Source organism: Musa acuminata, chromosome BXJ3-4, assembly GCF_036884655.1.
Source record: "Musa acuminata AAA Group cultivar baxijiao chromosome BXJ3-4, Cavendish_Baxijiao_AAA, whole genome shotgun sequence".
In the NCBI taxonomy this organism is placed as follows: domain Eukaryota; kingdom Viridiplantae; phylum Streptophyta; class Magnoliopsida; order Zingiberales; family Musaceae; genus Musa; species Musa acuminata.
The window spans coordinates 30949804-30967861 of NC_088352.1; the positions used below are offsets into that span (position 1 = coordinate 30949804).

The 18058-nt window shown below is 41.3% G+C and overlaps 2 protein-coding genes across 6 annotated transcripts in view; both read right to left on the reverse strand.

The window, feature by feature from the left end:
• The window catches only part of LOC135584214 (inositol hexakisphosphate and diphosphoinositol-pentakisphosphate kinase VIP2-like), a 98840-nt gene extending 95948 nt beyond the window's left edge, over positions 1 to 2892 (reverse strand). For 2 of the 5 annotated variants that reach the window (XM_065148677.1, XM_065148674.1), the window contains exon 1: positions 1290 to 1349. Coding sequence is in view for 3 of the 5 variants with exons in the window: in XM_065148672.1 (XP_065004744.1) it covers positions 1290 to 1349; positions 2269 to 2316 (108 nt within the window). In the remaining 2 variants the exon portion in view is untranslated. Of the gene's footprint in view, positions 1 to 1289; positions 1350 to 1761; positions 1999 to 2125; positions 2183 to 2268; positions 2442 to 2619; positions 2837 to 2874 lie in introns of those variants that run through there. The other 3 variants (XM_065148672.1, XM_065148673.1, XM_065148671.1) reach the window with 3 other exon arrangements.
• Positions 2893 to 4281: 1389 nt separating this feature from the next.
• On the reverse strand, positions 4282 to 15333 carry LOC135637090 (uncharacterized). The gene is made up of 4 exons (XM_065149475.1): positions 14433 to 15333; positions 14153 to 14364; positions 4829 to 4900; positions 4282 to 4734 (listed from the first exon to the last, which is right to left on the reverse strand). Exons 1-4 carry the CDS (start codon positions 15106 to 15108, stop codon positions 4441 to 4443), a joined length of 1254 nt encoding a protein of 417 aa, XP_065005547.1. The 5' UTR covers positions 15109 to 15333; the 3' UTR covers positions 4282 to 4440.
• Between the last annotated feature and the right edge of the window lie 2725 nt (positions 15334 to 18058).

Genomic DNA, 18058 nt, shown 5'->3' on the forward strand with positions numbered 1-18058 from the left:
AGAGACAAAAGAAGTAATGCACATAGTTCATATAATATGCTTGGGATATGAGAATGAATTAAACTATTAAATCAGTTGCAAAGTTTAAGGCCTCTAAAGGAATATAAGTATAAAAAAACCAGTTTATGCAAAAGATGAGCAAGCTGTGAAAGAAATGATACAAGGAAACAACAATATCACCAAAATGATTGTTGTTGCAACACATCAAATTTGATTCATGCTTTAGTTAGTCCTAGAAAAGTTGTGATCCAAAACAACTTTAGGTTTTATTGAAAATATAAAATATAAACAACAAGCATATACTAGATTGAGAGCTCCCATGCGCATGAATTTGGCATGGCCATAATGGACTGCAACATATGGGAGGGAATATCAATATCACATCCCTCTCCACATATTATGAACATTACCCAAAAAAGCTACTTATACTACCAAATCAGTTTCAATAAATGAAATGAAAAGGAAAGATAATGTACTACTGCAAAACCCAAACTCACCAATCAGAACTTTGTGAACATTAGAATTGGTATGCTTCTTCAAATATTCAACATCAAGTTACAATCAATAGTTTCCACAGCATACTAGTTCTTTACATCAATATAACTAATAATCATGTCATCTTTACCAATTATTCCAATATGCTACTGAAAAATAATGACTATTTGGTAAGAATTTAGAGCATATACAATGTTTAGTCCAATGTGCCAACCAACAAATTACCAATGTGGATGGATGCACAAATTTAAAATGCAGGGAACCTTTTAAAGGAAAAGGAACTCGGTAAAAGCAACATGCATCATCCTCTAATCTGTTATTAACCAATCATCCTGCATGTTACATACAAGCTTGCAGATAATGAAACGACATTTTCAGCACATTAATCATAGATAATGTAACTCCAATATTCCAGCCAACAAATAACTAACATCAGTGGATGCACCAATTTTAAAAGTAAAGAACCTTTTAAAGTAGAAGTGATGTGTAAAGCCCATATGCAACATTCTCTAATCTAGAAATGAACACTCATCCTGGAGATGACACACAAGCAAGCAGATGAACTGACATCTCTTAGCACATGGCAGCCCCTTACATGAACATAGAAATGTTATCTTGCAAGGCAGCTCAAAAGCAGTTGATCACAACGAACTTAATACAGATGGAAACAGAGGATGGAGGATGAAATTTAAATTTGCTAACATCTTTAATCAACAACCTCTGCTTGTTTTAACGAGGACACATTAGCCTAGTATAACTGTACCAAACTGCAAATCAAGAACTAAAAACCACACCTCAAATTCTCCAAATGCCTGCAGCCTCTCCAGGATTTGGCCCATAGGAGCAGAGGACACCTATGAACCAGCAACCAACATATTGAGAACTACAACCAAGATTTTCATTTTAAAAAAAGGACCTCAATCATAATCGCCTCAAGAACAAGATAGCACCAAACAGCAATGATGTATCAGATGGTTTTTTTGTCAAAATTTCAAGCAAGTAAAGAACCACAAAAGATGTCACTTCAAAAAAACCAAGTAGAAAGAAAAAGAAGCAGTATGTCATCGCACATCATTGAAAGAAGCCATGCTACAAGGAAATATTAGATAACAAGGCCACATGAATAAAAAGATCGAAATAGAGAGAATTCTTAACCAAGAAAACACGAAAAGCAAACGTGCGTCGTATCACCATCTCGTCAAAAGAAGCCACGGCAAAAACGATAGGATAAAAAGGCGAGACGAACAAAAAAAGAGAGGAATTCACTTTCTTTTCCCTAGCGCAGACGCCAATCTTGATCTTGTCCGCCATCATCACTCTTGCTCCTGTTGGCTCTTCGCGGTTCTTGTTCACTGCCTTGCAACCTTCTCCTTCTTGGACGTGATATCTTGTACAATATCCCAAGGAATGTCCTGCTACCCCTTTGTTTCCCCCAAAAATAATCGAGACCAATGCTTTAACTCCGTGACCTGCTCTTTGCTTGGATTTGAATCCGAGGGCTGACTATTCCCCCACAGTCGCCATCCCCGCCATCAAACAAACACGGAACGGACAAGCCAAAAGATAAAAAGAGATAACCAAGCGGAATAAAAGAAAATATCACTTCGAAAGAATCACAACTAAACAGTACCTTTCGAGCAGAATAAAAGAACACACAAAAAAAGCTCGGCTAGCAACATCACGTTCTCTACGGAAGAGAATACCACAATGATTGGATAAAATACGCGAAAATAACAAAAACGAGGGAGAAAAGAAATCTTGGCGGCATTTCACCTTCTTTTCCATGACGCAGACGCCAATCTTGATCTTGCCCGCCATCATGTTCGCTCTCCCGGTTCTTGTTCGCTATCTTTCGATTTCTGCTTCTTGGACGTGATATCTCGTATGTATCTCAAAGAACGAACGATTTTTACCGCTTTATTTCCCACAAATGAATCAGACGTTCACTGCAATTTGCATTAGAGTCGCCATCAACCCCATAAACGATCACAAGATCAGCGCACAAAAGTATTACTTTAAGAAAACACCACTAAACCTCCTCATCGAAAGAAAGCATGACACTAAAGATAGGATAAAAAGGCGAAATAAACAAGAGGCAGGAAACAAATCTTGATGGCATTGGACCTTGACGCGGACGCCAATCTTGATCTTGCCCACCACCTCTCACTTTCCTCCTCTTCGAACGTGATATCCCGCACCGGTGGTCCAACTTGGAACTCCGGGTTCGCTCACGGCGATTCGCCTCCGAGAGGAGACGGCTCGGAAATAGTCGCCCTTACTATCATGAAACCGAAGAGGGCAGCAAAAGAAAGCGATTGGTGTGAATCGAGGAGAATAAAAGGAAAACAACGCATAAAGAATTAGACATAATAAGCACACCGAGGGGTCCTCTTTTCAAGAAGGAAGGAGGCAGCGGTAACCAATTTTGACCGGAAATTATAGTTTATTTTTTCCGGGGTTTGTTTTAATTTCTTCTGGCGACTCGTCGAAGACGCGTAGCAGACCGATGGAGAGACGATTTGACATCGACCGCGCCGTATTCTCTGCGCCCGTCTTTTTCACCTTGGTTATGATTGGTCAAATCGTGCGGGCCCAACAGGCTTCTTGAGAGAGATGGGAAGTGCCAGAAGTAGGTTCCTTGGGACATACGGATAAGGAGGAAGTGTGAATCGTGGAACGGGAGGCGTTGAGCGGCCAGTAGGATTCACAAGGATTCTTTAGAAGATGGTGGATTCCCTGTATCCTATAGCGCAGGGTACACGATACGCCCTCACCCCAAACACAAGTCCCGTGGGTCCCACTAGCGATTGAAGAACGTCCTGGTTGGAGTGATCATTGTGCGTGTGTGCAGGTTGGAGAAGAGTAAAAGGAAAACTGATGTGCACCTTGATCACGTGAAACGCATCATTGTGTCGCAAAGAGAGCTACAATAAAGGACTCCACGTGGAAAGAAATAAAAGCGACTCTTTAAATGATTTAAAAATCTTTTTTATCCGAGTGATTCCAAAAATGTGATTAAAGGTATTTGAATCTAATTTATATCCAAAAAGCTGTAGTCAATATTATTGTTTATGTTTTTCTTACATAAGTAAAACTATATTAAGTCATAAAAAGTTCATACAAACAAAGAGGAGAATAAATACCTTTCCAACAAATTGCTGAAGGGATATATATATAACCTTTTCTCTTATTAGAGCTCACGTGGAATACGGTCAGCCGCTCCCATGTGAATTATGAGCAAGCAGAAAACTCTTCATGTGCGACATGAGCATGTGGTATGTTTCAGGTTTATATGTTTATACTTACTATAGGAATATCTCCCAAATATATATATAAATTATATAATAAAGCAAGCACTTGTCGGATAAAAATTTAAATAATTGTAAATAGTAAATTAGAACACATTGGTATTCTCATTAGATTCAAGCAGTTGTTTTCATCTAATCGTTTTTGTTGAACCTAAACATTTATTTCTATATCATCACCTTATGCTATTTCCTCATATTTCAACACTCTAATCCAATGTGGCATTCGTGGCATGTAATCAATGGAGTTACATGTATCTCTTTACTTCTTAATGATCAACTGGAAGAATTAATTAACTTGATCTTTTGACTACAAACCTCAAATTTAAGACTTGATCTCAACCTCAACTTCTACCTCCAAATTTCTTTTTGGGACAATAACTCAAACTAGCCACAGATTTATTTCCTCAACCACTTTTCCAAGCACACAAGACAAGATATAATGATTTGTTTCAAGACTATAGATGCATGTTATCATCGATAGCTCCAAGCAAAATACGTTAGATTTTAAAAACACAGATATAATAGAGTAGTTTAAAGTAAAGAACGTGTCATGATGCTAGTTATCAAATATAACAGTGCCCTTCGAGCAAAATAGTTACTACTTCAAAAGACTCGCCAAAAAAGATGGGTCTATAATTTAGGCATTTGTGTTATAATAGTTTTTAGGATAAAAGCCAGAGTCATAGTACTGACCCTGACCCTGTCCATTCTGGTAATCACCTCTGCCGCCACTACCGTTTGAATAACCCCTCCGGCCACCGCTGCCTCTGTCACCGATGTCGCCTCTCTGATTGCGGTAGGATCGGGAAATATATTGTTGTTCCGTTTGCTCTGTGTCCCTCTGGTTTTGGTCCTCCACATCTGCTTCTTGTTTTTGCTGCTCCTGTTGATCAAAGGCGGCGTCCAGGGAGCTTACCATGTCTGGTTCATCCTGCAAGGACATATATATATATATATATATATAACTAACAATGGAGCATAATCTTATTAAAGGCAAGAGGGCATCTAATTTATTTAGTGTTTACCATCTTCAGAGGTTCATCAATAACAAGACGATCAGGATGAACTTCCTCCATTTGGTTTTGCTGCTCATCCACCTGCAATGAAAATAAATCTCAGACTTATGCTTGTTATACAAACACCAAATATGAATTCAAATATGGATGATTTCTCCAAGAGATAACTCTGGTCGAAGGGTTTGACCATCTAAAATAAGAAAATATGACAAACAAAAGTATCCCATTTACTAATACAGAGAACAATAAATGGGATGCTTGCAACAATAAAAACAAAAAAATTAGATGAAATTTCACACATTTTAACATATGGCTTATATTATTAGCAAAACATTTACAAAGAATCCAAAATCATCATGGATATAGTACCAGTTGACATGTATCAACCCATCAGCTATAAGGTATTATTGATATATCATAAGCGTTTATAACCAAAACTCCCACAGGGCACAGAAGGCATTTACCAATACTAAATTCGGAAAGGGTTAACCAATGTTTACAATCTTACCTTTATGAACAGGGAAACTATTTCTATGACCAGAGCTCAGTTTGCACATTGTTCATGAAGAAGCAAGCTTGCTGTGGCACCTATGCTCACTCTTGGCATTTGGATGCAATTTTTATCGAAAAATAAACATTTTCATAGTAATTTACCATGGTTATTCAGTAGGACTTGGTATTTACAAAAAAAAAATAGGTTTGATATTTACACCATCTCACTTGCTATCGACCACTTTGAAAGGGAATATAATGTCTTTGGCATACAAAATTCAAAAACAAGATTATACTTCTAGTGAAACTCTAGCACAATGCAAAACAAGAACAGCATTAAGCATAAGATGAATTTTGTAAAGAAACTAGTCACAAAAAAAGCACAAAGTCAATGACCAAGTAGGTAAAACAACAATCTTATTCAGTAAAACTTCAACTGAAAATATTCCTTTTCTCAAAAACAACTATAAAAATTATCAACCAACAAACTTGAACATGCAAAGTATAAAAGTCAAAACACAATCATAAAACATCATCATTTTATGTTACTTAACATGATTTGCCTAATAATAACAGTCCACTGAATTCATAACAATTTCCATGTAAGTGATTATCATGAAAGTGGAGGTAATTTCACTCAGCACTGCATCTAAAATTTTCGAGTTTGCAAAAGGGATATTGACAAATGCTAATTTTCCAAATTAGCAAACTAGAGAATGAATTGGCTAATCTTAGCAAAAGAAGAAAACTGTCATATGCTGCTTGAGAACTTTGATCCTTGTCAGAAATCAACCAACTGCATCATCAACTTTAGATTCTTATTTGTAAAAGAAAACAAAAAATCTCTAGCCTTTGATCTACATTTTATGACGCAAAATAACTCAAAATCCAAGTAACCATGAGCAAGCTTATCACTAGCCTTGTGCACTACAAGAAGCCTTTGATCTACACTACATGACCAAAGACATCTAAATATTGCAATTATAAGGAAAAACTTCACCATTAGCCCTGGGTGCATACCAGCAAAGAGTGCTCCACAAATCGTCAGACACAACTACAACAAGCATGTCCATCTTCCATTTTTACAGCAAGCAGGGTTTTTCTTTAACATTTTTAAAATCTCCTTGAAATTAGCACCACATCTGAATAGATTACATCATATTCATAGCCTAAGGCTTCAAAATCCTAGGGCCCATCTATATCTAAAAGATCTTAAACATTAACTACTACAAGTAATTGAAGCATCACTACTCTTGTTTTCATCCTTCTATTTTTAGTAACATACAGGATTTCATAATACGCCAATTGAAGTTTTTAAGGGTGTTAGAGAAGTCACAAGCTAGAAAATCACAAGAGTAGATTAAGGATGGTCAAAATCCAAGCCTTTAGTCCTGCTTTTCTATTATTTCTATCTTTTAGGGGCATTGCCAACCTAAATTCCCTAATCCTTTTACTGAACCAATGCTCCATTGTCATTTTCTATCCCCTTTGAATTTCAAATTAAAGGAAATTTACAGTTCCTAAGATTTTCTTTTATGTAAAGGATGAAACTTAAGCTATAACTTAGTAAAGCAATGGGATACTTTCCATGTGATTAATGCACTGCTATAAAACCCAAGTGTTGAAACAGCATAAGATAAATATTACACATACTGATGGTATATACACAATTTGCATGAAAAAAGATTGTAAAACAGTAAATTAAGGTAAAACAGATCCTATGTTTTAGGATTGTAAGACAGTAAAAAAGATCGTCAAAATCTATTCTGCTTAGGATTGCTATGTTTCTTCTTTTAACCAGATTAAAGTAATTATGTAAAATGGTGTCACTGTGCAAGTCAGTTAGAAGAAAGTGATTTAGGTTAGTCTAATCCCATGACTAACCAATTTTAACATAGCAAATATAGCCCAACTAGATTAGGCCAACCAAGCAGCCCCAATCATCGATCCTGGAGCAACCCAACTAGATACTTTTGCAAACCTGACCGAGTTAAACTCAACTAGACCAAGTTGTTTGGTTAGGCAAAAATTGGACCAAGGCCATTACAGTCAGGCAGACAGTATTTCAAGCAAGAGACAGTGCACACCATACAGGTGCCATACTAAGCCCACAGAAGACTGTGCTTTTAGCTCTGTGTTCCTTCCCCAACCTACCATCCTCAAATCCGGAAACAAGCATAGGGCAAATGGCCAATTACAAAGCAAGTTGAGATAATTCAATTCACCTTCTCTAAACCTTGACCTATCAAAAGCCTATCAACAAAGAAAATGCAACCACAACTAGCTTACAGATACTAAGTTTTAGGGATAAAGAGGGTATCTAATTAGACAGGATAGCTAATATTCCATGAGGATGGTAGCTGATAAATTTCAGAAATAATAAATTGGATAAGAATATCAAAGAGCTCTTATTATAATTGAATAAAGAATAAAGAATTTGAAGAAATATGACTAGGCCATCATGGTCTTAGTTTCAATTGCAAAATGCATCGACAAAGATATAACTGATATTGAAAGATCTGGAAGTTTAATTAGTACATTTTGCAAATAAAGAGAAGTTGACTAGGTTCCAAATGGAAGCCTCAGAATCTTATCATTTAAATATCAGGTACTACAGGAGAGCGCAGAGAACAGAGACGAGAGAAAATTGACACTGAATAATTCATGGTGTCAACTCCAGTGCTAGGATAAATCAGGTGCTAGGATGTCTTAATTTTCTCAAAGCCCTAGGATTACCAGATCAATGACCTCACCTGGCCTGACCACGTTAACTTTCTTTTATTGGTTTATGCTTCCAGTACCATGGGTGTCTTCCATATTTAATATATTACAGCATTTTAGATATACCCTTAAGGAATTAGTCATCCACTAGAAGCAAGCACATGTAGTAGACAAATGCATGAAAACTTATGAATTAAAAAGAGAGTTTTGTACTTATGAATATGTTTTGAATCTAATAATTAAGAGATATCAGCAAGTTAAAAAAGAGGATACAGATGGCAGAGGACTATCTGATGTTTGCAGGTTTAATTACCAGGAATCAATTTGTTTAATCAAACAATAATAGCATAATCATCTTAGCTCATTCTTGTTGGATTTGTCTACCCACCCATCTTTTCTAATATAATCCGGCATAGATAACTTGCTAAAATAGGGCTATGCTCACTCACACAAGCTCTAGGATAAAAAAGATTTAAGGACCCTACTAAGACTACTGAACTTCACTCTTAAAGTGTTGCTTGAGCTATCACTTAGTCAACTGACTCAACTTACTTTTTTTTTACACAAACTTGTCGCCATGGTTCTTGAATGTCGAGAAAAATGTAATATTAACACTGACACGTGGACAACACAAAATGGAAGAATAATTTGCATAGATGCTCCAGCTTTAAAATTAACCTATGTTTGACTAAAAACATAGAACTGATAATTTGAAATGAGCCTTCGGTTGTGAGTATTTCTTCTGAAGAAGGAATCAGCTATAATATGCTTGGGCAAACATTTGCTCTATATTTCCTCTAAACCAAGAACAAAAGATTCTTGTCTAATCACCAATTCACCATAGAAGTAAGATATTTCACTTTTCATTCTCTTTGTTAGAAGTACGATGATGTCCTCTCTTTCTTCCAGCAGGAGCCACTATATCTAGCCGTTAGACCCATATAAAAAAACATGACTGATACAAGCTGAAAAATCTATCTTATGGAAATTTCTAAATAGACATCGATGTAGAACCTACTTTGACATATTTTTCTCTGTCCTAAAGTTCCGTAGCAACCAAGTTTAAGTCCAGGATCTAATTGTTTGTCCAATACAGGTTTCCATAGTCTACTGGTATACCAGATTGTCACGGACTTAACTGGTTTTGCCTAAGTCGTGCGGCACCCTTGCATGTCCGTCCGCAAAGGTCAACCTCCCCGAAGCCTCCCATGGTCCCTTAGAACCCATAAAAGAGAGAACGGGATAGAGAAAACGCCTCACTCGGGATCCACAAGCAAGCATCTACGAAAACACTTCATAGACAATGCAAATTACAAACAGACTTAACAAGCTCTGAACAGTTGCACAACAAAGGGTAAAATGGTCCATTACAGACCGAAAATCTCTCACACATGTCCTCATGACACAACCTTTATTTACAAGCCTAAAACGACCACCAACCTAACTAAAATGGGACTATTAAGCCTTCAGTCGTCCCTCTACATGCTGTACAAAGCATGAACATACCAAAAGACACGGACATATATAAGCATTACATCAAACATCCTGTTTAGAAGTTTGTCTGGGACATTCTCCCCCACTTATTCCTTCGACGTCCTCGTCGAAGCCTTTGTCGACACTGCAACTCCTCGCCTTTGCTGAGTCTTCAATCTTCTGCTCCAGCTGCAATGCGCCTCTTGGCTCCCAACTGCTCTCCGCTGCTGTTTTTGAGTAGTCGAACATTTAATCCGCCATGTTGCTTTAACTCGCCAATGACTCTGACTCTAGTGTGGGGTTGGCTGAGTTGTGTTGATCCCTGTTAGTTCCTGCGGATCCTCCAGATAAAAGAAAAGACCATCCTTACTACGCCAGTCTCTCAAATGCCTCATGCTGCTTGAACTAGGTGGATGCTTGTTGGAGCTTTAACGAGCATCGTCTCGTAAACTTCTCAAGTTTTGGGTCCTTTCTCCACAAAATTTGCTCATTGACTCTTCTTTCACTTAGTTGTCACATCCAAGTAGGTTCACTTCACTTCCGCTTTCGATTGCCATTTCGTTGGGAAATGAAGCGGACAATCTACTCTCAGTAGCACTGATCACCGTTGGTGAGAATTTGACAACTATTGTCTTCCATTATCTTCGAATGGTCTTTGAACTTGTGCAGTGCTCCTCTGCTGGATAGATAAGAGAATTGGGGTACTCAGTTTGGCCCATTCTCTTAAGGGTTGAGAAGGCAAAGGTTACTTGACTTCGCCCACCTCCTCGAGGTTGTACTCCATGCATCAAGCTGGTTACTAGCCTTCGCCTGCTCTTTGCTCACACTTCTGAAGCACTTGAAGTGTTTGCACTCCTTGCATTTAGTTACTGTGATTCACCATCTGAATGCCATCGAACTTCTAGAATGCAGGAAGTTTTCAACCCAACTTGGAGTAATTCTCTAATAGATGTGATCGCCTCTGGGATTATACCGTCTTCTCCATCAAGCCTGCCGCCTACTCCCCTGAGTAGCGAAGGTACAGCACCGCGTACTACCTGCTTCGTTCCTTGGTCGTGCACTCTTGCACGACCCGAAGTCCTTCACTTTCGGCTATCTTGATGAGAAACTCATTGACACCGATCTTACGAAGTTCCTTGGCCTCTACCCTTCAGCCTTGTCTCGGTACTTGGAGTTTGCCTCTGCATGCTCCACCTCCTCGGCCCCTTTCACGACCAAGCGCTCTCCCTCCATGAGAGCAAGGGATCAATGACTTTCACGGAAGTCCCGCCTCTGCGGTACCATGGCGCTACCATGCCCATGGCACTACTATCCGACGCCTCGCATCTGCATCCCTTTTCTTCACAATCAGTAGATATGCCTCTGTGGCACTCCTCCGAGTCCACCTCCATTCTAACTGATGCTTGATTTTGGGTAGCTAAGTCCCTCTGGACTCGTCGTCGCTTCCTCGCCCTTTTCGACCCCCTGCTTCAACATCTCTGTGTTCTCCAAGCAGCTCCATTTGATCGATGAAAAGACAGACTGCAACTCTCATGCATTGCCTCTGCCATCACGTTGTAGGGTTTGCACCGATTCTGTTCTCCTTAGCTTACTCGACCTTATCCTCTAACTTGTCGGGCACCCTTAAGCGAATATGGGCTCTGGAGCAATCCAACTCTCCAGCTGCTTCGATCATACCTCTACATGATCAAGTCCCTCCCATGGGACTCACTGGTACTTGCATTCGAACTTTTCCCTTGGTGGAACCCAGCCCCCATATGCTGATGACCAAGGTTTTCATCCGATGCAAAATTCGATGCACGCACGGAAGACCCGCCTCTAAAGCGGTACCATGGCCTTTACTCCTTGAATCCATAGCCCTTCTTGCCGTCGTGTTGTTCACCGAAGTGGAGCTTCCAGTAGCTCCCGATCAATACCTTCATATGATCTAGTCCCTCACGGGACTAGGTTGTGTGTATCGTATTGCCACGAACTGTTCCACCACGATCCGCTGCACCATGTCGTCTCCTGGTGACATCTCTATTGCATTCTGATCCATGTAGGATGAACTCGAATTGTGAACCCTTCATGTGTGGCCTCTGCCAATACATCGCAGGGTCTCTTCCACCTTCGATTTTGTTCGCTCCTTTGGTAATCGACCTTCATCCACCCACTCTTGGGTCACACCTAGATGAAGCGCCGCTCTAGGACAGTTCGTCGCCTAGTAGCTCCCGAAGTCCCCCGATTTCGCTGCAATTAGTGCACCATTGTCTGGATCCTAGGCCTCTACCCCTACCAGCACAATCTTCGCTGCGCACCGCTTCCTTCATAGCAACTTGAATGGCAACACTGTGGCATATTCTTCAAGAGTACCCGCCTCTGTGTCCTCTTGCCCCGTGCTAAGGCATTCTAAACCCAACTTCGCCTCCGCAAATTGAGTCGCCTTAGTTCCTCCATCAAATACTCCTCCGAGATAAGGTGCATGTGCCCAGAAGCTCCCTTCATCTTTGGCACCATGCAAGATGAGTTCACTCCGTTAGAATGAATGACCCATGGAATAACATGATCCTGCTCTTGCCTCTGCAAGAGTTCATGTCCTTGACCTCTGTCCAAGGAAAGCACTATGCCTCCGCTCCATGTTCCATCTTCTATACTGGCTCCCTTCATGCGGCTTGGGTACTTCGCCAAGTTACACCCAAGTTGCTCCGCTCCTCGTTTTTACATTGAGTTGATGGTGGCCCTCGAGCCCACCATTCCACGGGTCAGCCCTCCCTTGAGTCCGATCTCCATATCGACTCCAAGTGTGCCTTCATTTGTATTGCTTTGGGTCGCTTCCCCTCCTGATCTCGCAATGCATCCACCAATGCATTCTCTCAAGCGAGATCATGCGACGACTCCTCGCCGCTTGCTCAGTCCATTGAGCTTCGTGGAGTTGTTGTTTGTTGAGGTACTCCTCAACTTGTGAGGTCCGTCCCACATGATTCTCCCTCTAGAGAGCCGAGACTTATCCTTCCTGGATAACTTTCCCGTTGAAGCAACATCTCTCTTCGTTTCGGAAACCACCATCCCCTTGGACTACTCCGATCTACTAAACAAACTGTGCATTGTTCTGCCTCCTACAAACACACTTGCTAGATTGCGACTCCACGTCAATACAGCCCCCGCTACACCACTCAAGGCTTAGCAACATGTTGAACTCGCTGCACACTTCAGCCTCCTACGGACGTATCCTTCACATGCCGAAGAGAAAGTTTCAATGCTCCATGGCGCCGAGTTTCGATCGCCTTGGGATGGCCGCGAACATTCCATCGTCCGCATACAAGCCCATGCATGAGTACCGAATTCTTTGAGTTAGCAATTCCCCTCATCTCTGTGAGCTTTGCACAACTCTTTCGGTCGCTGAGCAACCCATTCCTCCTTGGATGGTCTCTTCCTTTACCAAGCGCCTCATTTGCCTTGAGCACCATCAAGTATGGTTGTCAACGTTGAGCCGTAGCTCAAACTCAGTCATCCCAACCTTTGTGCGCTTCGCATTCTTCCAAGCTTGTATGTTCTCGTGGTGCCTCTTGCGCGAAGGGTTGGTCATTCCTCTGAATGCCAATCTCAGATGCCCGCTCCTCCGAGCGACTCCTTTTCCCTACATCTCCATGCCCGTTTTCCCCCCAAACGGTCGCGCGTGTGCTGACTGCCCTCAACGCAGCCCCGCTAAGTCCCCCACATTTACATACTAAGTGTTTTTATGAGTGTTTGTCCCGCTCTGATACCATCTGTCACGAACTTAGCTGGTTTTGCCTAAGTCGTGCGGCACCCTTGCGTGTCCGTCCGCAAAGGTCAGCCTCCCATGGTCCCTTAGGACCCACAAAAGAGAGAACGGGATAGAGAAAACGCCTCACTCGGGATCCACAAGCAAACATCTCCGAAAACACTTCATAGACAATGCAAATTACAAACAGACTTTACAAGCTCTGAACAGTTGCACAACAAAATGTAAAATTATCCATTACAGACCGAAAATCTCTCGCACGTGTCCTCATGACACAACCTTTATTTACAAGCCTAAAGCGGCCACCAACCTAACTAAAATGGGACTATTAAGCCCTCGGTCGTCCCTCTACATGCTGTACAAAGCATGAACATACCAAAAGACACGGACATACATAAGCATTACATCAAACATCCTGTTTAGAAGTTTGTCCGTGACAAGATGGTATACTGACCTATACCATCAGATACCACCCCAAAAATTAATGAAAAAGTAATACCACTAAATATCAGACCACATGATCCAGGTACTAATCCTTGGTCAGACTGGTAAATAGAGTTGGTATAATGATATTTGGTTTCAAAATTTAAGTAGAAACGAACCTGAGGATTTATTTCTTTTCTTTTCCTAATCACTAGCTTTATACAAACTCTGAAGTAACCATAATTTCAAACAAACCAAGTTGGCATGTTTGTGAATTTACAACAGATCATTTTTCTGTTGGGTTGGCATATGATAATGTCTACAATGAAGGTAAATCAGTAGCAACTTTATATCCAAACGACTGTCATATGAACCAGAAAATTAAAGAGCTAAAGATATGTATAAACGACAAGAGGATCACAGGAAACAATGCGAGTAGCTAAAGAAAAATTACTCCCATATCAGGCAGCAGAATGTTTGACCTTTTGTTGACAACTGACTGGAGCTGGAGTGGGGGCGCCTTCTGTTTGAACCACTGGTGATGGCGCCACCATAGATTCACTGATCGGAACTTGACAAGCAACACCATACTTTCCCACTGCCGCAGCCACATCCCCAGGAGCCTTCATCTCCGGTGTAGTGGTGAAATAATCCGAAGCCAAAATCTTGTTCAGCTTCTCCCTCAACTCAGCATCTGCAATATACACATAAAAGTCAAAACCACAAGCAGAGCGCAGCATCCGTTAAGAAATAAGCACTAACAAGTGATAGAGGTCCCCGTAAGGAGAGGCTGATCAGCACTTGACAACCAATGCTTCGCATGCTGGAGGCAGGCCTCAAGCGCGTTCTTGTGCGAGACCCCCGAATAGACCGGCCGGGAGGTGACAAGCGAGCCGAGCGCCGAGATCGCGTCGAGGTCCCTTTCCCCCAGCAGCTCAATGGCGTCGTCCGTCACGTAGTCGTAGGTCAAGCAGCAGCCACGCTCGTGGGTCCTCGTCAACATCGTGGCCGCGAACTCGCTCTGCGGCTTGACATCAAATAGGCACCCGAAATATAGCAACGTCAAGATGTCCCTAACAGCCAGATCGGGCTCCTCCTTGACGGCCGAGGCAGCAGCGGGGACATGGGTTTCTTCTTGGACGGCGGGGGGAGGAAAGGAAGGAGGAGGGGAGGCGGCGGTGAGGGCAAGCTCCTCCTGAAGGGCGACGGCGAGGGGCTGGCGGAGCTTCTCATACTCGTCGATGAGGACGGCGATGGCAGGCTTGGAGCGGAGTACCTCCTCCTGCTCCTTGTTGAGGGGCTTGCCCTGGGCGAGGCTCTCCTCCATCTGGAGGATGCGGTTGTATTTCTTCCGCAGGGCTCGGAGGCGCTTGCTCATCAGGCTCAGCACCGGCCCATCTCCCGCCGCCACCACCTCGGCACCCGACGACGCCATCATGCCCTCTCCCCTCTCTTTCTCTTCCTCTTTCTTCTACTTCTTCTTGTGTCCCGTTGAAGCCTTCCTCCTTCCACACACGCGACCTCTTCTTCCCTTCTCCGGCAGCCGATGGGAGTAGCGACGAAAGGGTTTGTTGAGGATTGGGGAAGGAAGAGAGCGGACGCAGCGAGCGAACGAGCGAGTGGGAAGGTCGGCTCAAGGATGCGTTGTCGCGTTTGTGTTTGTGGAATTGTCTCTCTCGGTTCATTTACATTTACATCCGTGATGTCGGATTGCCGGTTACTCAATGGCAAAATTAATTAAATATTTTCTGTGTTTAAAAAAAAAACTAATTCTATTAACTCAAGAAACGATTACAACCTATGCTAATGATATAAGTACATAAAAAATCTTTTAAAAAAAGAGTGACAGTCATCATGCCATACGAAAGATGATATATTGGTTCTGGCATAACTTACCAAATAATTTACATAATTATTATCCTCTCTATCTACATGGGAGATCCTAATCTAATTGAAATTAATCAAAACATAAATAATATCCTTAATAAGAGTGGCAGCTTGCCAAAGAGGAGAGATTTGCTTGTCTAGAATCTTGATAGTTGTTTTCATATCCATCTCCACCGTACTGTTAGAAGGCCTTTCATTCTGATCTGGCCGAGCCCATCTTTGGTTGCAAACAGCTCAATATGAGTTCTTAAGAGAAAACCCAAATCTCCATCATAAGGGTAATCTTGTTACCATTAAATATTTTATTATTCCAGACTTTTCATATCATCCAAAAGATATATGCAGTAAGAGTTCTCAATGTTCAGAAAAGCACGATCATCCCTTTCCTTGAGCCATTTTTCAATATTTCACTTATTTAAAAATTAAATTTTAATACATAACTTGTTTTCCAACAATTATCTAGCTTGCAGCATAAATGTGCATTTGGAAAAACAGATGTTAATGAGAATCTTCACTATTTCGACATAAGCAGCAAATCGAAGGGCCGATAAAACCAAACCTGATCAGCATAACAGGTGTAGGAATTCTCGCATGAAATAATTTTGCAATAGAAATATAAAACTCGATGTGAAACTTTCACTGTCCATGATAAATCTTATTTAATCGACAGATCATAAAAAACCGAGAGTAGAAATTGAGAAATGAGAAACTTATATGCAAAACCCGTGATCGATTTTCCTTTCGGGTCAAGTTTCCAAATCCAAACGGAGGATTATCAAATTCATCATAGAAACCAAAGAGATAATATCATTGCAAAATAAAGTATTCAATCCATCCAAATTCCAATACCCATTCCCATTGAAAATCAAGGAACTAACAAGAGCATCCAAATTTATCAAGTCAAAGTAAGCAAAAGTAGGTTCGAGGAGAATTAGGAATTCAAAAATCAAAAAAATTAACAACTCTAGCATCCCCAATTAGCTGGCAAAAACCCGTCTTAAGATGATCCTTAGCAGAAAGAGAGATGCCAAGCCCAAGAAACATCAGTGACCTGTGAAATATTTAAGGGTGGGTAGCGAGGTATTTGACCTAGACAAATAATGATCAACCTGATAGCAAATGAGATTTTTCCATGTATAAATAGATACTATATCAAACTAATTGTAGTGTGCTTTTGCTTTTACAATTCATTCTCTCATAGTATCAGAGCCTTTACCTTAAGAGCAACACTTATCTCATCGTTGCGTTCTTTGCTGCCAGGACTGCACTCTGCCACCACTCGCAATTTACCACCGCTCATGCAAAACCTGAGCAGTGATGCAACCACTCCCTATGAGAGTCCAAGTGCGAGTGCTGTGGATGATGCTCTCTTCTCATCATCGTCTGATCCGCACAAGAGTTTGCCCTTCTTCTTCATCGACGAAAAGTCGCTCTCTAGCATACATGCACCTTCTCTGGTGGCTTCAATCCATTGCACCTTCTCTCCAATAGTGCTGCAGCTTCTCTATCGCATTGCAAACAGCGTCGTAGTCCTACAGCCTCTCTACCGCACTGCAAACAGCGTCGCAGTGTTGTAGCTTCTCTACCACACTACAAACAACGCTACACTACTACAGCTCTCTCTAGCTCTGCAAACAGTACTGCAGCTCTCTCCAGCACTGCAAACAGCATCGCACCACTGCAGCTCTCTCCAGAGTAGTCTTCAGACCACATCATTGCTAGGCCCAGTACTAGCAGCGTGGTTTCCAAAACCTTCACTAACTCTACTGCTACTCGATGAGAAATCTGTGAAGTGAAACTTAGCCATACCCAGAACGCCTCATCTATTATACTTATGCGAGCATCGAAAATTGAGTAGAAATAATTGTGACAAATTCATCCTTATCCTACCAAGGGGGACGAGGCTTGCTTCAAAGGTGTTAGAGAACTCGCGGTCGAAGCAGGTAGTAAGGCGGATATGCCGGTAAACTCTTCCATCACTTCAGCGATCAACTCGTTTTTCCTCTTCCTGACTGCTTGACAAAGAGGTTGCACATTCAGCTAAACAAATATGCTCGCCCAAACGACTTCCAAGCGATCGCCGCCTCTACGGCAGCTTCAACAATAGCATCATAAAAAAGGTAGAGCAGCTCATCCAAAAACTCTTCGCCCTAGACATCAAATACACCATCATCAGCGTGAGAAGATAGGCAATAGCTACTTCCAGTGACACCCTAACCTTCCTCGTCAACCTCTTGGTGCAAGTTACAAACCACCTTGGTAAATCATTCATCTACTCACATACTTAATCTCTTATCAGTATCATGAAAACAAAATAAGAGAAAAATACTATTGTCAATTATCTACAAAATATAAAAATTATCATCGATAACTTAACCTTGATACGTCATTCCCTCAGTGATGAAGAAGTCATTGTCCATACTTTTAACGGTCTAGGGGATAAGTACAAGAAACTAATAAAAAATAATACGAGCAAGTGACTTACCGATGTCATTTGAAGA